This window comes from Miscanthus floridulus, chromosome 2, assembly GCF_019320115.1.
Source record: "Miscanthus floridulus cultivar M001 chromosome 2, ASM1932011v1, whole genome shotgun sequence".
Taxonomy (NCBI): domain Eukaryota; kingdom Viridiplantae; phylum Streptophyta; class Magnoliopsida; order Poales; family Poaceae; genus Miscanthus; species Miscanthus floridulus.
The window spans coordinates 22,486,915-22,514,605 of NC_089581.1; the positions used below are offsets into that span (position 1 = coordinate 22,486,915).

The 27,691-nt window shown below is 47.8% G+C and overlaps 1 protein-coding gene across 1 annotated transcript; it reads right to left on the reverse strand.

Annotated features, from left to right (window-relative positions):
* Positions 1-594: 594 nt before the first annotated feature.
* Positions 595-8,819, reverse strand: LOC136519768 (uncharacterized). The gene is made up of 3 exons (XM_066513139.1): positions 8,479-8,819; positions 1,158-1,835; positions 595-1,041 (listed from the first exon to the last, which is right to left on the reverse strand). The coding sequence occupies exons 2-3, from the start codon at positions 1,813-1,815 to the stop codon at positions 1,019-1,021; spliced, it is 681 nt and encodes a 226-aa protein (XP_066369236.1). The 5' UTR covers positions 1,816-1,835; positions 8,479-8,819; the 3' UTR covers positions 595-1,018.
* Positions 8,820-27,691: the final 18,872 nt, after the last annotated feature.

The window sequence follows — 27,691 nt, forward strand, 5'->3', positions numbered from 1 at the left end:
TCCCGACGAGAGTCAGGCGTTCCGGGTGCCAGAAGTCCCAGCTCTCGCCGAAAGTTCCGATGCCCTGGGACTTAGCCCCCTGACTCGGCTGTGCGTCGGAAGTTCCGACAAAAGTCAAGTCCTGACTGCCCGGCATTCCGCTGGGAGTTTCGGCTCTAGCTGTGTTGACCATCTTTGAGCGATCTGTGTCGAAACTTCCGACTTAGATCTGAATGGTTGGATTTGCCTATGAGTATAAATAGCTCTCTCATCTCCTCTAGCTACAAACCACTCATTCATTGCTTACTAACCTTCATCCAAAATAGCTCCCAAGCATTCAAGGCACCCCTCTTCTCTCCCCTTTGCTCCAATCTTCGATTCCTGTAGGGTTTTAAGTGAAAGGAGAGTAGATTGAGTAAGAGAATCACTTTGGCAAGCTTGAACACTTGATTTCTTTGTCAAGCCAGTTGGATTTGCATATATTACTCTTGGATTCTTGGAACCCTAGCCGGCTAAGCGTCACCCAAGAGCTTCCATCTTACGAAAGAGCAATGAAAGTCTGTATTACCCTTGATTTTTTAGTGGCGCTAAGAGTCATGCAATTGGTTACTTGAGGGAGCAGAATCTGCCTCTCCTCCGTTGTTTTTATTCTCTTCTTAATGAAACGACACACAGTTCTCTTGTGCCGTTCAAGAAAAAAAATTGACACGCATTGTCAACAGATTTCAAAGTGCAGAAAAAAACTTTACAAACTACAAATGCAACGAGGTTAATATCTCCTTCAGTTGTTTACCTCTTTCTCACAGACTAGCTCCTGCATTGTTCGGTATTTGTTTACTCGATTCCTTGCGCTTGAACCAAAGCGGATACCGAACAACCTCCCATGAATAAAGGTTAAAGAACTGGTAGGCCTCTGCCCTTGAATCAAACACCATGCCAAGTACTGGCTCAAATATGTGTGTTGTGGCCCTGTTCTGCGCGTTCCTCATCGCCTTCTCAATTGCTCCAATGTCCCGAGGCTGTCTAGATTCCGGTGGCTTTACACCTTTCGGCCACGTTTTCCTACAAACAAAAACCTGTTGGTGATGACTTATAACCAAAATATAAACGGCATAATGCAATACACACAGCCGAATGATGTTGAAAAGAAACATTGCTGGCATGGAATTTTTGGGTACTTTCATCAGTGGAGCAATTGCAGTGCATGGAATATGAAACTTTGCATTGGAAATACATCTTCTTGGAGCATTGATTTGCTACGACATCAACAGTCTCGTATTGAAGTTCATTTGAGCCATTCATCGAATGATTGACTACTGGGTCTTCCATACCTTCTACAATGTTTGTATGAGTGGCAGGCAGGTCATCTTCCTCATCCTCTTCAGTAGATGCAGCCATGTATTGATGTGATTCAGCCTTTGCCCCATTGTATTCTTCGAGCTCATCTTCACACCCAGCACACTCCTCCTGATTATCATCTAGATCGATGTATTCTACTACATCAGCATCACCTTCGCCATCGCCATCGCTGTCATCCTCGTTCCTTGAATCACTGTGTTCTGTGATATCCGCCTCATCGTCAAACTCGGGATCAGAGTCATCATCAGTTTCATTGTACTTATCATCAGGCCCACAAACGCTTCCTTGATCACCATTAGCCAACGACTTGTTCTCAATATTATCTCTGTTGTCCCCTGAACCCGGAAGACCTGTATCTATGTTAATTCCATTCAAACTCGTCCCGGTTGCATTCACTGATGCAACATTGAATGGCACTGCACCTACTGAGGCACATGGTCTGGCGATGGTGGACACATTCTTCATCAGGGTCTGCATATAGCCATGTCCATTGATTCCTGCATGAAAGCGGGTTGAATCATAAACAATAAGCTTTTGTGCTGATGAAAACACCACGCAGCAACAGGAAAAAAAAAAGGAAAAGTGGTTCAAATGAATTTTGGATAGAAGATACCTGAAATGCTACCACGCGCTGGGGCAAGCCTAAAATCATTGCTTGGGATCAAGTGAGAAGGACGCACCACATAATTTGGCCTTGCAGAGAGTGTTGTGGCATGATCCATTTCAAGAAGAGCATAGTTTAGATTTGTAGTTTGAACTTGGGTGTACATAGGACCAACATATTTTGGGGCTGCTGCGCCGCTAGGAAACGTGGCTTGAGCAATGGGTTGGTTCGGTTGGAAATACATGCCATTGGGCTGGGCGACTCCAATCCATAACCCACCCGCTTGGATTTGTTGTTGTGTTGTTGCAACCGCTCGGTTGGGCAGGTACTGGACTGATGGCAGCAAAATGTGTTGTGTGAGCAGGTTGCTGCATTGTCATGTGGAGCCTAGCGTACAGCAGGCGCCGCCGGGCTCGGGACATCCGTCGCGCCGCGGAGCGCGCCGAGCGCATGCAGGAGCAGGCCGAGAGCATGCAGGATCTGGCCACCGAAAGTGGCTAAGTTTAGGAAGTGATAAGATTAGTTTCCCTTTTGCTAAGTTTCCTTGTTACCTCCTTAATCCTAGGAGTGATTGGTTAGCCGGTGGGCTACTTATTCTTGTAACCGGGACTATGAGGAAGGAAGCAAGATTGATCCCATCTAATCTTTATCTCTCTCTCAAGCCGCCGGCCAGGGGGTATAACCCGACCAGCGAAGAACGGCGAGGGGGCATAACCCCGCCAGCTACCACGGACCGTGACTACGAGCTTCGTAGTCAAGGTCCGGCGTCCTTGGGCACGAACGCCCTTGAAAACCTGGTATCTAGAGTCCGCCGATCCTCTTCTTCCCATTCCCAGCCCACCGATCAACCCACCACCCCCACAGCCGCCACCAATCACCCTAGCCCACCCCCCTCTCCTCCATCTTCCACTTCCGCCGCCCCCAACTCGCCATTCATGGCCGAGCCAACCATTGCCGATCTGTGCGAGATGATGAAGTCGTTCCAGACGGAGATTTCCTCCATGAAGGCCGACATGGCCGTGATGAAGGAGAAGTCGGCTTCGTCGTCGGAGAACGGCGTCGGCGGCCGCGCCGATGGGCCGCGCGATCTTGATCGCCCCCCCAAGTTCCAGAAGTTGGACTTTCCCCGTTACGACGGCAAGTCTGACCCGATGCTTTTCATCAACAAGTGCGAATCCTATTTTCGCCAACAGCGCACCATGGCGGAGGAGCGCGTGTGGATGGCGTCCTACAACCTGGAGGACATTGCACAACTTTGGTTCATTCAGCTTCAGGAGGACGAGGGCACGCCGCCGTGGGGACGTTTCAAGGATCTCCTCAATCTGCGGTTCGGGCCCCCCTAGCGAGCCGCTCCCCTCTTCGAATTGGCGGAGTGCCGACGCTCGGGCACCGTGGAGGAATACTCCAACCGGTTCCAGGCACTTCTACCCCGAGCCGGATGCCTGGAGGAGGACCAGCGCGTACAACTCTTCACGGGAGGACTCCTTCCACCGCTGAGCCACACCGTTCGGCTTCATCATCCGGTGACGTTGGCGGCGGCCATGAGCCTGGCTCGCCAAGTGGAGATGATGGAGATTGACCGGCTGCAGCAGGCGCCGACCCAACCTGCACCTCGTGCGCCGCTGCCAGCCCCGGCTCCACGGCCGGCACTCGCCGCGGCCCCGGCGCCGCTCGCGCTACCGGCACCGGGGGCGCCGGCCATCCTGCCGGTGCCCCGACCCGCGCTGCCTGCGCCCCCGGTCCACGGAGGGGCCAACCCGATCAAGCGCCTGTCCGCCGAGGAGCAAGCGGACAGACGGCGGCTCGGCCTCTGCTACAATTGCAACGAACCATACTCCCGCGGCCACAACCGAGTCTGCCGCCGCCTCTTCTTCATCGACGGCGTGGAGATCGACGCCGAACCCACGGGGGACGCGGCGCCGGACATGGCAGCGCCTGTCTTCTCCCTGCATGCCGTGGCTGGTGTGCCCAGTTGGGACACAATGCAGGTGCAGGCGTCCCTGGGCGCCACAGCTGTGGTCGCGCTCCTTGACACGGGGTCAACACATAACTTCATCGGCGAGCGCGCCGCCCACAGATCCGGGCTGCCCATCCAGCCTCGTCCACGGCTCACCGCTACGGTGGCCAACGGTGAAAAGATCGCCTGCCCGGGGGTCATCCGCAACGCTCCGGTCTCCGTCGACGGCACGACGTTCCACGTCAACCTCTTCGTCATGCCGCTGGCGGGCTTCGACCTCGTCCTCGGAACCCAGTGGCTCGGCACGCTGGGGCCCATCATCTGGGACATTGCAGCGCGCACCATGCAGTTCCAGCGCGACGGCCAGACCATCTGCTGGACAGGGACCAGCGACCACGCCAGCCCGGGCCTGTGCGCGACCACGGTGCCTTCAGCGCCGGTCCTCTCCCTTCAGCCGGCCAGAGAGCCGTTCCTCGAGGCTCTGCTCAGTACATTGGAGGACGTCTTCGCCGAGCCACGTGGGCTGCCACCTCAGCGCACCCGCGACCATCGTATTGTCCTCAAGCCCGGCGCTCTACCAGTGGCCGTCCGACCGTACCGGTACCCGGCGGCACACAAGGATGAACTTGAACATCAGTGCGCAACCATGATGGAGCAGGGCATCGTCCGTCGCAGCGACTCGGCGTTCTCCTCGCCGGTCCTCCTCGTCAAGAAGCCGGACGGGTCCTGGCGTTTCTGCGTCGACTACAGGGCGCTGAACGCGCTCACCGTCAAGGACGCCTTTCCCATCCCGGTGGTGGACGAACTCCTCGACGAGCTGCACGGCGCGAAGTTCTTCACCAAGCTGGACCTGCGCTCGGGCTACCATCAAGTCCGGATGCGGCCGGAGGACGTCCACAAGACGGCGTTCCGTACACACGACGGGCTGTACGAGTTCCTGGTCATGCCGTTTGGGCTGTGCAACGCCCCGGCCACGTTCCAGGCATTGATGAACGATGTGCTTCGCCCGTTTCTCCGCTGGTTTGTACTTGTGTTCTTTGACGACATTTTGATCTACAGCCGGAGTTGGGCTGATCATCTTCGCCACATCCGCGCCGTCCTGGAGGAGCTTCGTCGGCACCAGCTCTTCCTCAAGCGCACCAAGTGTGCGTTCGCCGCGGCATCGGTCGCCTACCTCGGCCATGTCATCTCGGCGGCCGGCGTCGCCATGGATCCCGCCAAGGTCCAGGCCATCAGGGAGTGGCCCGCGCCTCGCTCGGCCCGGGCAGTGCGGGGTTTCCTCGGCCTGGCCGGGTACTATCGGAAGTTCGTCCACAACTACGGCACAGTGGCTGCCCCGCTGACCGCGCTGCTAAAGAAGGACGGCTTCTCCTGGACTGAGGCTGCCGCAGCGGCCTTCTCAGCACTCAAGGCAGCGGTCACCTCGGCCCCTGTCCTCGCCATGCCGGACTTCTCCAAGCTCTTCGTGGTGGAGTGCGACGCCTCCTCCCATGGCTTCGGCGCGGTGTTGGTCCAAGAGGGCCACCCCATCGCGTTCTTCAGCCGGGCTGTCGCTCCTCGGCACCGCACCTTGGCGGCGTACGAGTGGGAGCTTATCGGCCTCGTCCACGCGGTCCGACACTGGAGGCCGTACCTTTGGGGCCGCCGGTTCGTCGTCAAAACGGACCATTACAGCCTCAAGTACCTGCTGGACCAGCGACCATCCCGCAGCATCACTGGGTGGGAAAGCTCTTGGGCTTCGATTTCACCGTCGAGTACAAGCCCGGGGCGTCTAATGTGGTGGCGGACGCGCTGTCCCGCCGCGACACCCCGGAAGAAGGGTCCGTTATGGTCCTCTCGGCGCCTCGCTTCGACGTCCTCGACCGCCTCCGCCAAGCACAAATCGCCGACCCCGCACTCGTCGCCGTCCGGGAGGCGGTCCAGGCTGGTACCCGACGGGCGCCATGGGCGGTCATCGACGACATGATCCACTATGTCGGCCGCCTCTACGTGCCACCAGCCTCGGCGTTGCTCCAGGAGCTGCTGGCGGCCATCCACGAGGAGGGGCACGAGGGTGTCCAGCGCACCATACACCGGCTTCGACGTGATTTTCATTTTCCTCATATGAAGCAGGTCGTCCAGGACTATGTGCGGGCGTGTGAGACGTGCCAGCGCCATAAGTCGGAACACCTCCATCCAGCGGGCCTCCTACTTCCTCTACCGGTTCCCCAGGGCATCTGGACGGATGTGGCGCTCGACTTCATCGAAGCCCTGCCTCGTGTTCGCGGCAAGTCCGTCATCTTGACAGTGGTGGACAGATTCAGCAAGTACTGCCATTTCATTCCGCTCGCACATCCGTACTCGGCGGAGTCCGTGGCCCAGGCTTTCTTTGCCGAGATCGTTCGCCTGCACGGCGTTCCGCAGTCCATGGTGTCCGACCGCGACGCCGTGTTCACCTCCAAGTTTTGGCGTGAGCTCATGCAGCTGATGGGCACCAAGCTCCACATGACGTCGGCCTTCCACCCGCAGTCTGATGGGCAGTCTGAGTCTGCCAACCGCGTCATCGTCATGTACCTGCGGTGCCTCACCGGTGATCGTCCCCGCCAGTGGCTCCAGTGGCTTCCATGGGCGGAGTATGTCTTCAACACCGCCTACCAGAGCTCCCTCCGCGACACACCGTTCCGGATCGTCTACGGCCGAGACCCTCCCTCCATCCGCTCCTATGAGCCGGGGGAAACACGCGTGGCAGCTGTTGCCCGCACGATGGAGGAACAGGAGGAGTTCCTGGCTGACGTTCGACATCGCCTGGAGCAGGCACAGGCGGTCCAGAAGAAGCACTACAACAAGGCGCACCGCGCCATCACCTATCAGGTGGGCGACTGGGTGCTGCTCCGCCTCCGCCACCGTTCGCCGGCGTCGCTGGCCACGGAGTCCGCCGGCAAGCTGAAGCCTAGGTACTATGGCCCCTACCGAGTGGCGGAGCTCATCAACACCGTCGCTGTCCGCCTGGAGCTGCCCGCCCGTGCCCGCATCCACGACGTCTTCCACATCGAAGTCCTCAAGAAGTTCCACGGAGTTCCACCCGAGGCACCGCCAGCCCTGCTAGCCCTTCACCATGGCGCGGTCACCCCGGAGCCCGAACGCGCCGTCAAGACAAGGGTCGCTCGTGGTGTGCGCCAGGTGCTCATCCAGTGGAAGGACCGGTCCCCTGCCTCAGCCACATGGGAAGACGTCGACTCTTTCGCGGCCAGGTTCCCGGCGTTCCAGCTCGAGGACGAGCTGCCTCTTGAGGCGGGGAGAGATGTCATGTGGGGCCTAGCGTACAGCAGGCGCCGCCGGGCTCGGGACATCCGTCGCGCCGCGGAGCGCGCCGAGCGCATGCAGGAGCAGGCCGAGAGCATGCAGGATCTGGCCACCGAAAGTGGCTAAGTTTAGGAAGTGATAAGATTAGTTTCCCTTTTGCTAAGTTTCCTTGTTACCTCCTTAATCCTAGGAGTGATTGGTTAGCCGGTGGGCTACTTATTCTTGTAACCGGGACTATGAGGAAGGAAGCAAGATTGATCCCATCTAATCTTTATCTCTCTCTCAAGCCGCCGGCCAGGGGGTATAACCCGACCAGCGAAGAACGGCGAGGGGGCATAACCCCGCCAGCTACCACGGACCGTGACTACGAGCTTCGTAGTCGAGGTCCGGCGTCCTTGGGCACGAACGCCCTTGACATGCATGAACAGGACTTGCTGGCCTTCAACACCATTGGCTTGCAGGGTGTCCTTTCGAGGGCGCATTGCCAATGGTCGCAGCGGCATCTTCTCCAATACTTCACTCTTTCCTGTTTGTTGCTTAAAATCTGATGCAGAAAAAAAGGTTACAAATATGTAAGACATCCTGAAATGGCAATGGCCATCCATACAGTATCTATATTATGTTTACAGTGAAAACATGCCAGGGAACAAATTTGCCACTATTTTGAACTTGTGTTGTTCCACAATAAAAAAAAATAGAATAGGCATGTTACTAATTCGTATTTGAAATTTGAATTATGCCACAGATCTGCCCCGTTCGCGTGCCCTTAAACCCGGCTTGATCCGCTTCTTTTTTCATCCGGAACAATATTTTCCTCTCACAAATTCCTCCAGAATTCTTCCAAACCATCCAAATTCCTCCACAACCATACCAGCCGAACAATAGGCATGAAATACCCTGACATGGTACTATGGTAGAGAATACAGATCTGTGGTGTGCCAAGGTTGTATCTGATTAGACATGTTACAGAACTCTGTTTCTGAAAGTTTAGCAACCTTTTTTGGAATTATAACTTGTGAAAATATTTTTCCTGGCTTCATTTAGCTATAGAAATATTTTCCCACTTAAAAAACATGAGAGCCTCGATGGGCTTTACTCACTGGCATTCCAAAACAGCTGCGTGTTTGTTTAGGTCCATGTATTGTAAGTGATGGTTGTTGTTCGTAATTCGTAAAACGAAGGGATTATACCAACCAACTGTGCGAATGCATAAAACGAAAAGGCAAAAATCATACGGCACCACACCGCACGGGCACGAAAACAAAAGAAGCATTTAGCAGTGACGAAATCATCCTACCTTCCAAACGCCTCAATCCAGACGCCAGGGTAGCTAATAGATAGTGGAGTCGCAGATCTGGAGCTCCATCTAAGTGGTGGCCTGCCGTGCGGGCGGGGCCCAGGGGCAAGCAGCGGTGGTGTGGCAGGGCGAGGGAGTTTGAGTGGGCGGGCGCGGCGAATGCGACGAGAGAGGAGGTGGTAGACACGAGATAGATGGGAGGAGCAGATAAGGCACCCGCTGCATGCTCGTCGTTGTCCGATGGGAGCGGCGGCGGCAGGCGGCAGGCGGCAATGGCGCAGTGGGAGGGGATCGGAAGGACCGAAGGAGAGAGACGGCGCAGTGTGTAGCCCTGGCCCGAAACCGAAAGAACCAAACCCAAAAATTCGGTCCTTTATTCGGTTCTGATATTGAGAAAACCAAAATAACCGAAAAAAAATCAGTTTCTACTCTCGGGTAACCGAATTAACCAAATTACATGAATTATACTTCACTTACTTATATTTTGTAAGATTATATTTGGTTTATGTGTGGTATTTTATATTTGACCTACTATATATTTGTGTTACTATATTGATATTATTTTCTTATAAATTATTATTATTAAAAATAATATAGTGTTATATAAATTTGTCTTCCAACATAAATATTTAATGTTGTCCTGAGGTCTTCTGAAAAAAAATCGGTTAGTTCAATTAGAACCAGAACTGAACCGAAATAATCGAAAACCAAAATAATTGGTTCCAAGAATTTTTAAGAACCGATTGGATCCTATTCTCTAAGAACTGATTTTTTTTAATGAGAACCGAACGTCTAGGCTTAATTGTGTCCACTTCCAAGGAACCGAGCTTGTTGAGCCGGAAATACACATGCAGTGTGTGCGGTCCACTGAGAATTTTTTTTAATTTTAATATTTTTTGAAAACTAATTTTAAATCTAACACTGCCTGTTTTTTTAACTAATACTTTTGGCCGCGTCTATTGCTCCGGCGCGGCCAAATACCTATGTCGCGTCATGCATAGTGGCACGGCAGAGGGCTGACGTGGCGGCGACCGGATTCGCGATCGTTGACGTGGCAGGGCTCTGCCGCACCACGGCGCATCGCGCGACAGGGCCAAATAAATATCGCGAGCTCGCCCGCTCGCCCGCACGCACACCTGCCCGCCCGCCCGCCCACCACCGCGCAGCGCGTGCCTCGCCGCCGCGCAACGCCCGCTGTCAGCGCCCACGCCCGCCCGGCCGCGCTCGCCCGCCCACGCCACGCCAGCCCACTCCCCAAACAGCGCCCGCGCCGGCCGCGCCACGAATGCCGGCGCGTCAAGGCCGCCCGCTCCTAAAGTACATCCCTCTCGATTTCAAGTTATTTTGATTATTATTGATTTAGAATAATTAGTTATTTAGAATAGTTAGTAATTTAGGATAGTTAGGGTTTCATGGTTGTTAGTGATTTAGGATAGTTAGGTTAGTGAATTTATTTGTAATTTACGTAGGTAGTTTTTAGGTTTGAGGTTGTGTGTTCTAGTATAGTTAGGATTTTAAATTTAGGGATTGATTAGGTATTTATTATTTAGTTTATAGTTAGTTATTTAGTTAGGGATTTTGGGTATAGATATTAGTTTATAAATGTCGGTACTTACTAGTACGTGATACGTCGATTTTAATGGCTTTATGAAGTTTTGTCAAATATTTATATTCCTAGTGAAGTTGTTTATGTTACTAGTGCGTAATATGTCTGTTAATGTTACTTTGAATATATACACGTGCTTTCATATTGTGTTCATATTGCATAACAAGTAGTTCAAATTTTACAATGCTACATAATGTTATTTGAATTTTGTTAATTTGAATACTCTAACGTTTTGTTTATCAATTTATAACAGGATGGCCCCTCCCACGCAGCACCCGTTGTATCCCATTTTTGAGGTGGAGTACGACGACTAGCACCGAGCACACGTCTTGAGTGACAACGACACAGAGGTGGCCCTGCTTACTTTGAGGCCCCGCACGCACACCAGGGCGCACCACTAGGACGAGCGTTACGCGACGTATATACGGCATGCTGGCTTCCTCGAGCTTGTCCGTGTTGTCAACCACGGTCTTTCGTCCCTTGACCCAGCACTACTTACTGTAACTGTAGATAGGTACGAGTGTATTCTTTGTACGTAAATTTTCTTGTAACAAATTTGAGGCAACTAACAGTCGTTCTATTCTTATAATAGGTGGAGACCTGAGACCCACACATTCCACCTACCTTGTGGCGAGATGACCTTGACCATGCAAGACGTGAAGACTATTTTAGGCCTTCGGTTGGAGGGACTTCCAGTGACAGGGATAGTTGACAACGATCACTAGAGGGAGCTGGTGGCTTAGTTTACTGGCTTTCTTCCACCGAATGATGAGGCTTCCAAGAAAAATAAGTGAGAAATTCAAGCCTATTTAATACTTGTATTGCTTTCCTGCAGCCACCGGGTCTCATTTTCTTTGGTCAATTTCAGGAAAACTTCCAGTGTTTCGTCGTCCTGGATCACGGAGCGCTTTGATTACTTGGACCCATAGGTTGAGGAGGCTCAGATCGACAGGTTCGCTCGAGTGTGGCTCTAACACTTTCTTGGTGCTTTCCTCTTCCCAGACACCTCAGGCAACACCATCAGTTGGATCTTCCTTGACATACTACGCCAGCGTGGGAGAACATAGCGGCATATAGCTGGAGCAGCACAGTCCTAGCATGGACGTATCAACAGCTATGTGTTGCCTGCCGTCGCACCTTAGGATATGCGAACCTTGGGGGTTGCTCATACCTACTCCAAGTTTGGTGTTGGGAACGATGGCCAGTTGGGAGGCCCCTTAATACTAGTTTACCGGTAAGTACTTCGGTTCATTATATTCTTTGATATGGTTATATATGATGAGTTTATTAATGGCTAATTCATTATCATGTTTAATGCAGTAATGGAACGGGTAGGATACACTCTCTACAGCTCTGTTTATCTAGACGGAATCAGAGTTGGTTAGAGAGAATACGAGGCACAAGTACAGGGAGTACATGGATGGTCTCGACGTCCTGACACAGCACCAGGTTACGCTTTCTTTACTATCATATATGTGTCTTGTTTGATCTACACTATATCACAGCCTAACTCAATTACGAAATATTCAGGTGCATTGATGTCTATGGGATGCTTCGGAGCTCTAGTACTATCTTAGTCATGTCACTAGAGACAAGTCAAAGAAGTATCGCTACAACATCCCTCTTATTTTCTTCTACATGGTCGAGATTCACTTGCCCGTCAGGGTCTATAGACAGTTTGGAAGAATAATAGGCTGCCCACCACCATTTTACTCCACCAACCAAGGATTGCACGGGTGCGTTATCGATTAATAACAAAGCTACAATCTAGAGGTGTGTGTGGTACAACTAACATCGTTTTATTGCAGGTATGACCATAGGAAGAGGTACAAGACCAAGGATTGGCGTGTGACACACAATGCGCACATCCACTTGTGGGAAACTAGGGAACGACAGTCGGTCTATGTGAGTCCTCCACACGACCAGCACACCTTCGATGAGTACCTACGCTGGCTTCACAAGTCTACGAGGACACATATCAAGCCCCCGTACACTAAGGAGACGATTGACAAGGACTCGAAGAAAGATGTGTACGATGTTGCCACAAGAGAGGACACACAGCTATAGAGAGCCTCACTACAAAGATACGTGGTAAGATATTTGAATGGTATAATTTGTTAGCCATTTGGTATTAAGTATATATACTAAAACTGTTCAACCACATTTCTATATCCAGGCGACACAATTGTCGAAGCTGTCCAACGAAGCAACGTTCCAGCTTCATGAGTCTAGAGGGCAGGGGCCAGGCATTCTCGAGGCTTTTGTGGAGGTAAACATAAACTAGTCCATTTCAAAAATGTTTCTTTAGTGTATATGCGTTTCGAAAATGCACTAACTTTAACGTTTATTTATGCAAAAGGTGAAGAAGAGCTGCAAGAAGCTAGCTCAAAAGCTGAGCTATATGGACACTCCTTATGAGGAACTGTCACTCCCTACGCTGTCGGGTGGCATGTTGAACAGATCTAATAATGCCTAGAGGGGAGGTGAATAGACATATCTAAAATTTACTATAAATGCTAAGTTTAAATCTATCAGTCAATGTCAAAAGTCTCGGTGTTTGGGGTCGAAACTCCTGACATTGTTAAAAGTTTCGGCATAAATGTCAGCAGTTTCGACACCTACATGAACTACAAAAGCAGTGCCAAATTTAACTTTGTGGATAAATAATCTTACAACCTCACTTCCTAGTGGTTTAGTGAAGATGTTGGGTCACTCCCTTAACGTCATAATGTCTCCAAACCATAGATCGAGTCCAAACCCTAAAATGGAAGTTTGGTAGAGAAAGAGACAAACAAATACAAGTAATCTCTAGCAATTATAACAACAAGAAGCACGCGGGACATAATGATTTATCCCGAGGTTCGGCAACCCCACAAAGGAGCTCCTATGTCCTCGTTGTTGAGGTGACCACCAAGGTCAGAGTCTCTTCCACCTCCTTCCCTCTCTCAAAGCGACCACAAAGGTCACTTGAGCAGTCCACTAAGAAATCGAAGGGTGATACAAACTTTTCAAGGCTGTTCCATAAGATGGAAGCTCTTTGGCAACGCCTAGCCAGCTAGGGGCAAAGCCCCAAGAGTAATAAACACAAAATCAACTGTCTTGACAAAGAAATCGAGTGTTCAAGCTTGCCAAAGTGATGCTCTCACTTAATCCACTCTCCTTTCACTCAAAACCCTAAGGGAATCGAAGATTAGAGCAAAGAGGGAAGGAGAGGGGTGCTTTAGTTGTTTGAGAGTTGTTAAGCATAAAGTGGGTCAGCTATAAATGAGTCCACAATGGTTAAAAGTGAAGAGAGTGGTATTTATACTCCATGTAGAAATCTAACCATTCAGATCTATGTCGGAAGTTCTGACGTAGATCTTAGGACTTCCGACGTTAATAGAAAACACTGTTCACACATGGTCTGAAGTCCGTGCAAGTAAGTCAATGTCGAAACTCCCGGCAAACGTCGAGACTTCCGACGTGCGCAGTTAAGCAAACCAGTAAAGCTTTAGGTGTTGGGACTCCCGACAAGGTCCAGGACTTCCGATGGTCGGAAGTTCCGACGTACGTCAGGACTTCCGACGAGTGCAAACAGCCAGTCAGTCAGAACCATAGGTGCCGGGACTCCTGGCTTGGGTCAGGACTTCTGACCATCGGAAGTTCTGACTCATGTCGGGACTTCTGACGTCCACAGTCACCGCACAAGCTAAGTGACTAGGAGTCAAAACTTCCGGCAAGAGTCGTGACTTCCGACTATCAGGAGTTCTGGCTTACGTCGGGACTTCCAACACCGACAGTCATAGAAAAATAATCTACGTGCTCGTAGAGTGCTAGAGTGTCTCTCTTTTGATTTTATTATTATGCTTGAGCACTCTATCTTCCTCAGACCAACTAAATTTACATTACTCTTTATAGTGTGGTGGGTTCTAAACTCAAAAACAAAATTAAAATCTTTGGAGAGCGATTTGAGTTCATCCGCCTTTACAATTTCAAGAATTAAGGGATACCATTTCATCTTTATCAACTCTTTGAATCTTTCATGGGACTAATAGTTGTGACATATCTCATTAAGATCACATTAGTCCCTAATTTAGATGTCATCAATACACCAAAATCCACATAGGAGGCAAATGCACTTTTAATCTCCTCCTTTTTGGTAATTGATGACAACCAACTTAGACCTTTATAGGAATGAAAGATTTTAAAACTTTTTAACCCCAAAATTTATGAAGAGCTCCCCCTTGATGTATGCATGAATTTGAATTTCAATTAACATCATCTATACTTGATATGCATATATCAAGACAAAAGCTCCCCTAAATTTTGCAATCTGTGGGGTGCAATAATTGTGTGTAAACAAATAGATATGTGTGAAAAGAAATGCAATATGATATGTTATTTCACACAACAAGTAAGAGAGAATATGACGGCCAAGATTTCAAAATATAATTTGAAGCAACACATGGCCATCCAAAATATATTCACCATCATAAGTAGAAACAAGTATAAGCTAATAAGATAAATAGATAACCATAACTTGTCCTACAATCATTCATCACAAACACATATAAATAGTTGTCTATCACAAGCTTGCCACCACACGACATAGTTCATACATGCTAAAGGTTTTAAAGTTCTAAAACAAAAAGACCAACTAACTTATTACAAGAGAAATCAAAGTCTAACACTCCCCATTTGTCAACAAGTGCCAAAAGGGGTAGGCCACATGAAAAACCAACTACTCATCCTTGTAGTCATCTTCCTCATCTTGGTCACCGTCCTCACCACCATCATCGTCCTCATCATCATCGTCCTCAATGTATTCCTTATCTTCTTCCGTCGCCTTACCCTTGCCATGAGGGTGAGAAGTCACATCAGCTTCATATGCCGCACATGCCTCATCATATAGAGCCAACGGATCATGAGGAGGCACAAACAACGGCGGAGGAGAAGACACAATCCCTGCATGCTGTTCCAACCAGTAGAGGCGCTCTCGAGTATCGTGCTCACATTGAGCACTAGCACAGCACTGACCAAACATATATGTTATGAGGAACTTGAATTTGCTTGGCTTCTTACCCAAGGAGGAAGAAGAAAGGGGCTCGGCACTAGAAGATCGGGTAGCAGCAGCAGGTGGTGAAGCACCACAGTGAGAGCGAGAACCCACAACACCTTTCCTTTTTGCTTTGGCTACATCACTTTTCTCCCTCAGTTCTCTAGCAGCAATGATGGAGGTCTTGTTGGATATCTTGAGGAGCTTTTGCTAAGTGTCATAGGGAAATCGAATGCCGGACACTTGCTCAATGACCTACATAATGTATGGTGCGTAAGGAAGATGCTTCACTAGATCCTCAGTAGCATCATGGACCTTGTTCCAAATATAGCGGCTGATGGAAACCTTCTAAAACTCATCGCCAAAGCGCTGAAGCACCTTCTGAGAATCATCACGAAGGAAGGTGGAGTCACCTACCTTCGGATACAAGATATGTCTCAGAATGTTATTAAGGACATAGAAATAGGGCTTTAGATATGTTGTTTGTCCATTAGCTGTATGTCCATCAAGATACATGTGTTGGTACTCCTCCAAAGCAACATCCTCATACTTAATCAACTCAGCTATAGTACGGTCGCTGTGACTCAAACCAAGAAGGCGAGAGAAAGTGATAAAGTCCACCTTATAATGCTTGCCTTCAGCGGTCCAATGAATAATGTCAACAGCACTGGTAAGGTCTCTCTCATGATGATAGGAAGCATAGAACTAACAAATGAGCTCATTGTTCCGGTGCTTCCTAAACTCAAGCAGGTAGGACAACCCCATTGAGTGTATATCTCGAACCAGCTACTCCAGCTCGGGCTCCTTGTACTTACTGAGAGAGTATGCATCAATGCACTTCATCTAAAGGACCGGTGGCTCCCTCTTCTTCAAAAACTTCCGATAGAGAATGGAATCATAAAAGTCATAATGGAAGGGGTACCAGAAATGATACTCAAGTCATAGGTCCTTCTCATCCTCAACATAAAGGTTCCTTTCCCTCATGGATCTGATGTCCTTAACCCAGTGATGATAGTCCATAGGAAGAGGAGGAGTCCATCCACCAGCAGGATTCAAAGTCATGGCGGGCTCCCGCATGATCGGTGACACACCCATGAACGGAACAAGCTGAGAGACAAACCCTGGATCGTGAGTCAGGGTGCGAGTCAGTGGAGCAGCAATGGTGCGTCCGGCACGATCAAGCACTTCCTCTTCTTCATCAACCATCAGCACATCCCCAATAGGGGCAGGAGCGGGAGGAGGAGCGGCAGCCAATGACCCTTGATCATCATGGTGATGGGTAGCATGGGAACCACCAGCACCACCACGCTGATATGATGCCTTGGTGCGACCAGACAGTCTGGGGATAGAGGCACAGTCTTGGTTCTTCTTGGACCTCTTCTCCTTGTGACGCGAGGAACTACCACCGTCCATGACTGTGAAGAACACGAAGTGGAACTAAGAAACAACGCAACGAGACACGAACGAATATCAAGAATTGAAGACACATGAATGGAGCGGTCACCCTAGGGTCGGAAGTCCTAGGCAGAGTCGGTACTTCCGACAGCTGGGAGTTCTGACAGGCAAAACTCCGACGGTCGCTAGGACCTCCGACGCACACAGTGACCATCCCATTCACGAGGCTTCAAATCATGACACACATTCATACAAGGAAGATAGAGGAGTAGACAGAGAGAAATAATGGAGGCAATGCGCAAGGTATATTGACAATAGGGTTAGGGGTCCACGGTAGTACCTTGAATCAAGGAAGGAGGAAATGGAGAAAGATGAAATTGAATCCACGAGCGCAAGCACCACCACCAACGGAATCTCCACCACCGATCAGAGGAAGAACACTAAGGCACGCGCAGTGGAACGGGGGCAGAGAAGGCGGAATCTTTGATGGCACAACCGGAAAGGAGATGGCGCTAGAACTTTTGGTGGCCCAGAGCACGCTGGAGCCACGGGTAGGCGAGGACTGAGGGCGGCACAAGGAGGCGCAAGTACGATGTGGAGAGGAAAGCGGCGGCGCGAGAGGGAGGGGAGGGAGAGATAACCGTAGGAGAAGGGACCGAGCCAAGTAAAAGAGACGGTAAAACGGTGCGGCAAGGTCAAAACGGACGACGCGATGATCAAAAACGCAGATCTGCATCAGAACTCCTGGCTTATGTCGAGACTTCCGGTGGTTGAGAGTTTCGGTGCGAGCTAGGACTTCCAATGCAAGGAAATAGAAAAACACCTCAACCTGCACATACTCTACCATGTGGGGCAAAAATATGATGGACACTAACATTTTCACAAGTGACTAGATTTCATTCAACCAACACAAAGCAATAGTCACTTATGAAAATTATAAAATAGATTTTGAAAGTGTCACACAATGTTTTCTTAATTCTTTTCTCCTAATTAGATCAAACAAAATATGTGTGCAAGGGATCAAGCCACGTTACAAGAATCAATGATATTTAGTTCACTCCTCAAAGCACAAAATCTTGACTCATCTAGGGGCTTTGTGAAGATATCGGTTAATTGCTTTTTGGTGCTCACATGATGAATGACGATATCTCATCTGGCTTCGTGGTCTCTCAAAAAATGATGTGGGATGTTTATGTGCTTTATTCGAGAGTGGTTTACAGGGTTGTTTGCCAACTTAATGGCACTCTCGTTGTCACACAAAAGTGGAATTTTGGTTAACTCACATCCAAAGTCCTTTAGTGTTTGCTTCATCCAAAGTAGTTGAGCACAGCAAGCGCTGGCCGCCACATACTTGGCTTCGACGGTGGACAAAGCAACAGAATTTTGCTTCTTAGAGCTCTAAGACATCAAGGATCGACCAATAAATTGATAAGTCCTGGTAGTACTCTTTCGAGTTACTTTGTAACCGACATAATCCGAATCGGAATAGCCAAGTAACTCAAAAATAGAGCCCTTAGGATACCACAAGCCAAGATTAGGAGTGTGCACTAAATACCAAAAAATTCTCTTAATGGCCATCAAATGATATTCTTTCAAATTAGCTTGAAATCTTGCACACATGCATACGCTAAGCATAATATCGGGCCTAGATACACAAAGGTAAAGAAGTGATCCAATCATGGAGCGATATACCTTTTGATCGACGTCCTTTCCTCCTTGATCAAGATCAAGATGTCCATTAGTTGGCATGGGTGTCTTGATGGGCTTGGCCTTGTCCAAGTTAAACTTGTTCAACATGTCGTTGGTGTACTTGGTTTGACTTATGAACATGCCATCCTTGAGTTGCTTGATTTGAAATCCAAGAAAAAACTTCAACTCTCCCATCATGGACATCTCAAACCTATTTGTCATAATCCTACTAAATTCCTCACAAAAAGCCACATTAGTACTACCAAATATTATGTTGTCGACATATATTTGGCAAACAAAGATATCATTATTGACTTTGCAAGTAAACAAAGTAACATCGGCCTTTCCTATCTTAAAACCTTGTTTGAGTAGGAAATCCTTCAAACAATCATACCAAGCTCTAGGGGCTTGTTTGAGCCCATAGAGCGCCTTGTCGACCTTGTAGACGTGGTTTGGATACTTGGGGTCTTCAAAGCCCGGTGGTTGCTCTACATACACCAACTCGGATATAGGGCTGTTGAGAAATGCACTCTTCACATCCATTTGATATAACTTGAAATCATGATGAGCGGCATAGGCAAGTAGAATACGAATTGATTCTAGCCTAGCCACCAGTGCATAGGTCTTCCCAAAATTCAAGCCTTCAATTTGAGTGAATCCTTAAGCCACCAACCTTGCCTTGTTCCTTGTTACCATGCCATGCTCATCTTGCTTGTTGCGGAAGACCCACTTGGTTCCAATCACATTTTGCTTGGGTCTTTCCACCAAGGACCAGACTTCATTCTGAGTGAAATTATTCAACTCCTCTTGTATGGCTATCATCCAATCCGGATCAAGTGCCTCTTCCACCCTATGAGGTTCCAAAGAAGAAACAAATGAGTAATATTCACAAAAACTTGCTAAATGGGAACGTGTAGTTATCCCTCACCGAATGCTCTCTAATATGTTATCAACAAGATGATCCCGTTGAATGGATTGATGTACTCTAGGATGTGGCACTTGAGTTGATCTTTGGATGGGGCCATCATCGTCATCATCATGGTCATGATCGATTGGAGGATCACAATCATGAGCTTGTGGAGGGTTGACTTCACTTCTTTCCTCATTGTTGACACCATCTTCATGAGAATGACCTTGTGCTTCATTTGATCTCCCATCTTGATTATTTCTTGTTGTAGAAGCTTCACCATGTTCATTGGATGAAACATGATGAATGGTTGGATCAAGATCATCATGCACAACATGGTCTTCATCTTCGTCTTCGACGGGCTTTACTTCACCAATGGCAAGCTTCTTGATTGCTTTGTGTGGAGCATCTTCATTACCTACATTCTCAACATTGACTTGCTCTTTTTGAGAGCCATCGGTTTCATCAAAAGTCACGTCTACAACAATTTCAATCAAACCGATGGTTTTATTGAAAACACGATATCCATGTTCGTTAGTACCACAACCAAGCATGAAACCTTCATCAACCTTTGGTGCAACTTAGAGCTATTGGATTTCTTGTTAAGTATGAAACACTTGGATCTAAAAACTCTAAAGTAGTGCACCTTTAACTTTTTACCGGTTAGAAGTTCATAGGCGATCTTTTCTCTTTTCTTGTGAAGATATAAGCGGTTGATAGCATGGCATGCCATGTTGACCGCTTTCGCCCAATAGTTGGTTGGAGTCCTATATTCATCCAACATTTCTCTTGTAGCTTCTATGAGCGTTCGATTCTTCCTCTCCACAACACTATTTTGTTGTGGAGTGTATGCAACCAAAAACTCATGCTTGATTCCTTCTTCATCAAAGAACTCTTCAATGTTGGTGTTCTTGAACTCCATCCTATTGTCACTTCTAACTCTTGATTTTGACATCAAACTCATTTTAGGCTCTTCTTGCAAACTTCTTGAAGATACCATGGACTTCACTCTTTTCACGTAAAAAGAATACCCAAGTGAAACGAGAATAATCATTAATAATTACAAAATCATATTTGTTATTACCAATGCTTATATAAGCGTCGGGTCCAAATATGTCCATGTGAAGCAACTCCAATGGCCTTTTGGTTTTCACAACATTCTTGACGGGATGTTTAGCTCTAACTTGTTTTCTCACTTGGCATGCGCTACAAATCCTATCTTTCTTAAAAAAATATTTGTTAGTCCAAGGATGTGTTCGCCTTTTTGAAGTTTGGCCAAGTTTCTCATCCCAACATGGGCAAGTCGACGATGTCATAACCAATCCATGCTAGATTTTGCCATTAAACAAGTCTCAGGATTTACTCTATTTGATATGAAATCAACTAGATAGAGTTTTCCTTTTAGATGACCCGTAAATGCAATAGAGGAATCCTCCCTTCTATAGACTTCCACACCCTTATCCGTAAAGAGACAATTGTAACTCATTTCACAAAGTTGTGAGACAGATAATAAATTGTATCTCAACGAATTCACAAGTAAAACATTTGAAATGAAATTATCATTTGATATAGCAATTTTACCCAAACCGAGGACTTCTCTTTTTCCATTATCACCAAACATAATATTTTCACTATGATCATGATTTGGTTGAAATGATGTGAACATGTCCTTCTCTCCAGTCATATGATTGGTGCATCTACTATCCAACACCCAACTTGTTCCACCAGAGGAATATTCCTACAAGGATAAATTAAGCTTTTGTTTTAGGTATCCAAAAAGATTTGGGTTCTAGGGGGTTAGTCACATAAAACTTGGGCACCCAAACACACCTCATAATTTTTTTTCTCTTTTGGGCACCAACATACTTAACCACAATCTTATCATTCTTGCCCCAACAACACATATAGTCACTAGCATAGCACCATAGAAGTGGTGCTTGTGGCCTAGGGACATTGGATTGCTTTGTCTTGATTGTCTTGGTATTTGTAGGTTGGATCTTTGGAATGTAGACCTTGTTGTTGGCCTTGCATATAAGCTCATCAAAAGCAACGCCCTTGTTGAACTTCACACAAGGCACACCATTGATCATGGTCCTTCCATTGGTCTTTCCATCATACCTATTATAGCCAATGCCTTCCTTGATTGATGGGTGCCTTGATGACTTATATATAGTCTTGTTAGATTGCTCTTGACACTTGCACCCATTCTTCAATATCATCTCCAACCTATGAATCTCCTTGTCTTTCTTCTCTAAGTTAACAAGGTTAGTTGTATATGCATTCACACCAATTTTATAGCATCTTTTACAACCATCACTAGTGGAGACATTAGAGTCTTCGATTGCCTTAGGAGAAGTTGAAGTGCTAGACCAAAGAGTAATATAGTTTAGCTTAAGATTTTGATATTTTTCTTCCAAGCTTGTGAGGCTTTCTTGAGCTATACTCTTCTCATTCTTGAGGCTAGCTACTTGATCATTAACCGAGGAATGTTTCCTAGTCAATTTCCCAATTGAGTAATTGGCTAAAGATAATTCAATGGTTAACTTCTCAACCTTCATCTTTTTCTCGACGATAGATGCTTCAAGAGCAAGATTTTTCTCTCTCTTGAGTGATTATATCTCCTTGCATCTCTAAGCATCTATTCCTCTTCTCTAATTTCTTCATTAGTGTTTTTATTTTAGTGAAGGCCTTTTTACCAAATTTTTTTATCATGGTTGCTTTAATTTCTTCTATATTATCATCACAACTATCATTCTTATCACTAGAGGAAACAGATGTAGTATGTACCTTCTCCCCTTTTGCCATGAGACAAGTTGGGGTATAGTAGTCATTGTCGATGAGGTTGGAGAAGAGCTTCGGTGGTGAAGATAGGTTGGGGAAGAGTTTTGATGGTGAAGTTGAGTTGGAGAAGATCATGGTCGGTGAAGAAGAGTGGTGGATGGCGATGTTTGCGGCTCCCTTCTTCTTCTTCTCATCATCACTTGAGTCACTATCACTTGACTCCCATTCTTCTCCAAGATGAGCTTCACCTCTCTTCTTATCTTTGTTCTTCTTGTCTTCATCCTTGTCGTGCTTGTGCTTCTTTTTCTCATTAGGACAATCGTCTATGAAGTGACCGATTTGACCACATCTAAGCAAAATCTCTTTTTAAGCTTTCTTTTTCCATCACCATAGGTCTTGCGGTTGCTTTTCTTCTTCATAAACTTTCTAAGATTTCTAATCACAAATGCAACATCCGCATCGAAATCTTCTTCTCCACTTAAGGAATCATCCTTCACTTTCTTCTTCTTTTCTTGACTTAAACCTTGACCTTCATGTTATTGAGTTGCTTTAAGGGCTGCACTCTTGTTGAATCCCATTGCATTAGGATTTTGATTGTGAGCATTGATCGCATCTTCATCTAGACATTCATGATGCTTGAGTTTTGAAAGAACTTCTTGAGATGTCATCTCGTCATAACTGGGCCTTTCCATGATCACGGATGCTAGCATGTTGTTCTTGGCTCTATAGGTTCTCAACATCTTTCTAGCAACCTTGTTGTCATCCCATTTGGTGCTTCCAAGAGCTCTTATGCGGTTGACCAATGCCATGAGCCTATCAAACATGGATTGTGTTATTTCATTTTGCAAGAATACAAATCTTTCCAATTCACCATGAAGTAACTCAATGTTGCCTTTTCTCACACTTTTATCTCCTTCAAATGACACTTTCAAAGTATTCCAAATTTGTTTTGCACTTTCCATTCCATTTACTTTTATAAACTCATCTGGAGTTAGGCTTGATACAAGCAATGCTACGGCTTGTGCGTTTTGATGGTGGTTGTGCACTTCTTCCGGAGTTATTTCTCTATCTTCATTGGTAGGAATCATCACACCAACATCCATAACTTTCCAAAGTCTTGCGGCAATGAGATGCATCTTCATCTTGTAAGACCAATCGGTGTATTTTGTTCTATCAAAGTGAGGTGGCTTGCCAATGTTGACGGACGTAGTATGTAGTGTTGAACCTTTTATGAGTTGTCCATAGTCAAAACTCATGTTTGAATATATTCCCTTTCCATGAGCATGCTCACCGGCTTCAATATCACTAGCGGCATCTTTGTTTGATTCATTCTTGTCACTAGTATCATTCTTGCCTCTTTTGATTTTATTATTATGCTTGAGCACTCTATCTTTCTCAGACCAACTAAATTTGCATCCCTCTTATAGTGAATTAAAATCTTTGGAGAGCGTTTTGAGTTCGTCCGCCTTTACAATTTCAAGAATTGAGGGATACTATTTTATCTTTATCAACTCTTTGAATCTTTTATGGGACTAATAGCTGCGATATATCTCATTAAGATCACATTAGTCCCTAATTTGAATGTCATCAATACACCAAAACCCACATAGGGGGCAAATGCACTTTCACACATCTTCAACCTCTTTGAGGACACCAGCTGGCTCTTCTCAGCCGGTAACAGGTGCCACTTTCACGGTGCGTACACCACCACATCATAGCGCTGGGAAGGACCCTGCAACCAAGGACGACGATGACGACGACGACGACCCTCCAGACTTCCGCAGACAGTATGACCAGTGGGACGATTGGCCGTATGATGAGATCGGCATATCTCATCTAGGTGGTATCCCGCTTGGTACTCAAAGAGCTTCATAGGTACTAAAAAGGTAGTTTCTTTAAATACGTAGGCTACATGAACTTACGATCATAAAGAATTCTAAGTAATCGTGCATATCATATACTTGTAGGGTACGAGCTGTACGCACCGACGACGCGACCACACCGATATTGGCCACACTCCTAATGTGTTGCCAACAAATCCGAAGAGACAGAGGCGTCCGAGGGATCCTTACATTCCTGGGCCTTAGTTTGTTAGGTCGAATTATTATTGGCATCCGAAACTTGTAGGCTTAGTTGGTTATATCATGTCGAACTTATGTCAAATCAATGAAAATGTTATGTGGCAGCTTGTCAACTTGCGCACGACATCATTTATTTGTTTCATATTCGTTTCAATGCATCGCGGCATCACTGCATGCGAGATTAAGTAGCAACTAGTTTAGAAATCGACAGTCCTAGGGTATCTCGACGTCGGTGGCCGGCGCCTTGCGCGAGGGGTCAAGAAAGCCGAGGTCCATGGTCGCGTCGCCGCCGATCCTACAATATGGGGCCAAAAAACCAAATAAATAAGTTTCCTTAAAAAAATATTCGTTTCAATCCGATCTAACTTTTCGTAATCAATTAGTTAACATGGTGGTTAACCGTATTATGAAAAACGAAAAAAATCATTGGCTTATCAAATTCTCTATTCGGCCGTGAAAAAAATTCAACAAAAAACAGAAACAAATCCACTATTAATTTTACGTCAAGCAATACTTAGAATAACTCCCACTATCGGCGCGACGTGTTCCAATTAAACCGTTCAGGTACCGCCGGGCGGGCGCGACGACCAGGCGGGCTTGCTGCTCGGCCAGGTGGGACTGGCCGTGGGGTTTTATTCGGCTCTGCCACGCCACGGATCAGGGCGCGGCACTGCCGCACCAAGGTCGGTGGCGCGGCAGGCTCTGTCACGTCAACGGTCACCGAATCCGGTCGCCCCCCACGTCAGCCCTCTGTCACGCCACCATGCATGGCGCGGCACAGGCATTTGACCGCGCCAGGGCAATAGACGCGTCCAAAAGTGTTAGTTTAAAAAAAACAGACAGTGTTAGATTTAAAATTAGTTTTCAAAAAATATTAAAATTAAAAAAAATCTCCACTGACATGCACGCGGGCCCAGGCCGAAAAGTGCTCTGCCTGCGTGGAGCGACGGCCGATGGGTTTGACCGTTGTTTCCTCTGCATACTTGCATAGGCTAGTTTTTTTTTTCTTTTTGACAACATTGCATAGGCTAGTTGCTGTCTTGCTGAGCCTTTTCCTGCATGAAAACTCGGGAGCGGGCGTGTGCGTGAAGTGTGCTTGTAATTTGCTTCAGCAAATGGTTGTGAACTTTCTATCACTACTTAAAAAAAAACTTTATCGAGACGGACAAAAGCGCTTAACCGAGACGGGTAAGCCAACTGTCTCGGTCCAAAGGTCACAGTTAATCGTGGCCTTAACCGAGACAGTTGGCCAACCAGCATAAGACAACCGCCTCAATTAACGCTATTAACGGAGGCGGTTGAGTTAAGTAGCCCGCCTCGGTTAATAATTACACGAAATAAAAAAAGCCCACCGAGGCCGGTACCACGCGCTACCGTTGCCCGTGGTAGGATCCGTGCCGCCGTAGCCGCCGGTGGCCACATCCGTTCGGTGGTGGTCGGATCCGCGCCCCCATCGCTGCTGGTGACTTGATCTGCGTCCCTGCCGCCTCCGGTGGTCAGATCTGCCACCGGTGGACTATTGGAGGGCGGATCTGGTGGCCGACGCACGAGGGACAAGGAAGGGGCGTCGTGCTCGGAGGAGAGGGAGGGGTCGTCGTGCCGTGCTTGGAGGAGAGGGAGGGTCGCCGTCGCCGATGTGGGCATCCCCGCATGCGCTGCTACGTGTGGTGGCCGCCGCCACTAGAGGGGGCTGGCCCGTGCGCCTCCTCCTCCCCGTGCGCCTCCTTCTCCCCGCCAGCCGCCTTCACTGCCTCCACGCCGGAGAGGGAGACGTGCGAGGAGGGATGGACCGGAGGGACAGACCGACGAGAGAGGGACCGAAGAGAGAGACGGACGAGGGACGGATGAGAGAGAGAGGAATGGACAAGGGAGAGTTATTTCCGCTCGGTTGTACATGTGGCGAGCTATGAGTGGCCACCAGCCCCGCTTCCAGATCGCTGACGTGGAGTAGCACACGGATCATCCCAGCGCGCAACACATTTGTGCTTTCTCACTGCGACCGACACGTGGGCCCCACTCCCATTCCTGTGCGCCCGCGCCTCGAGTTCCGAACGTAGCGCTGAATAATCGAGGTGGTTATTTGGAAGCGACCGCCTCACGTTTGCGTTACAATGCCCGCCTCGATTAATAGGCATTAACCGAGACAGCTATATTACATTGCCCGCCTCGGTTAAGCATTAATCGAGGCGGTTGCTGGGTCGACTGTCCTGCCACGAATAACCGAGGCAGGCAGCCGACCCGTCTGCCTCCGAGGCCATTTTGAAAACACCTCGCAGCACGCACCAACCGCGACCGTGCTCGCACGCGCCGTGGCGGCCCGTGCCCCGGTGACCGTGCTCGCATGCACCCTGCCGGCCACGGCTGCCCGCGCCCCGATGGCCGCGCCTACCCTTCCGGCCATGGCTGCGAGCTTGAGTGGCTGCGTCCCGGCGGCGCCCGCAAGCTCGCGCGTCCTGGCCCGGTAACCACACAAGTCCTAGCGGCCCTCCTCTCGGCAGCTGAGCGTGCTCGGCAGTCGCGGCGGCGCTCGCTGGCCCCGGCAGCGGTCGTCGAGCACTCGAGCGGCGCCTGTTTCTCACGCGTAGCAGCGCCTGCGTCACTAGGCAGAGGTCGTCTTTACACAGCGTGGGGCCCACAAAGTGGCAGGTGAAGCTAGGACGAGCTTTTTTTTTTTCCAGTTTCATCCTAAATCATATCTTTGTGGGAGAAGAAAAACAACTTTACCCATGAAGTTATTTTGAAAATAAGTGTTTGGTAAAAAAAAATAGTTCATGCTCATGAAGCTATTGTGAGCTGTGCTAAATAGGTGGTCACAGTGGTCGGTTCGTAAAGCTTTCCAATCCCCGCATGAAAACTCCATGAAAAATGCGCTTGCGAGCAGGGATATGGTGGTAGTTTATCTAGCACGAGGAGCGAGCTAGCAAACGATGAAATCTTTGTCTTCAGATGAGAAGCCGTCCGTCCTGAACCACCAGCCGTGTTTGCCTGCTAAAGAATCGACATTAATTTCAGTCTTTTTTCAGACCAAAAGCGATAGTTCGGCCTGTCGTCTCAGATCCGTCACACGTGGAGGATCCTGCTTCAAACTGGCCAGCAATGGCTGCAAAAGTTCATGTGCCGCCCGCCCTAAATTAACCACCAAAGTTAGCCCCTTTGGAACCCGATTTTTTTTTTCCGTTCCTATGTTTTTCCTTGTAAAAAATGAATAGACTCCTATAAAACTCCTATATAATTCCTGTGATCCAAAAGAGCCCTGAAAGGACAAGGACACATGGAGATTCTAGTAGCACGGTAGCACCGCCATATGCGTTACTCCCTCCATCCAAAAAGAGTAACATTTTTTACTTTAAGACATTGTGTTTGACCATTCGTCTTATTTAATTTTTTTGTGTAAATTATAAATTAAATAAATTATTATTAAAGTATCTTTAATAATAAAATAAGTCATAACAAAATAGATGATATTTATACAAAAAAAAAAATAAGATGGCAAAACAAGATGTCTGAAAGTAAAAAAACGACACTTTTTTTTTGAGGCGGAGTACGTTTTACATATTGAGACACCGAGTAGATCAAAGAGTTCAAAGCATCACGATAATCCTTCGTGTATGACTGGAAGAGCTCGGTTCATATCCTTCGTGTATGAATGGAAGAGCTCGGTTCATGAATGTAAGGGCATGATCGACACCGCTTCCCAATCCCAAAATTAAGGACTGCTG

Coding starts and splice junctions, on each gene's coding strand:
- LOC136519768 (XM_066513139.1), bottom strand. CDS start 1,815: ATGCAGACCCTGATGAAGAATGTGTCCACCATCGCCAGACCATGTGCC. Junction 1,042..1,157: donor CAATTGCTCCACTGATGAAA/GTACCCAAAAAT, acceptor TTTTGTTTGTAG/GAAAACGTGGCCGAAAGGTG.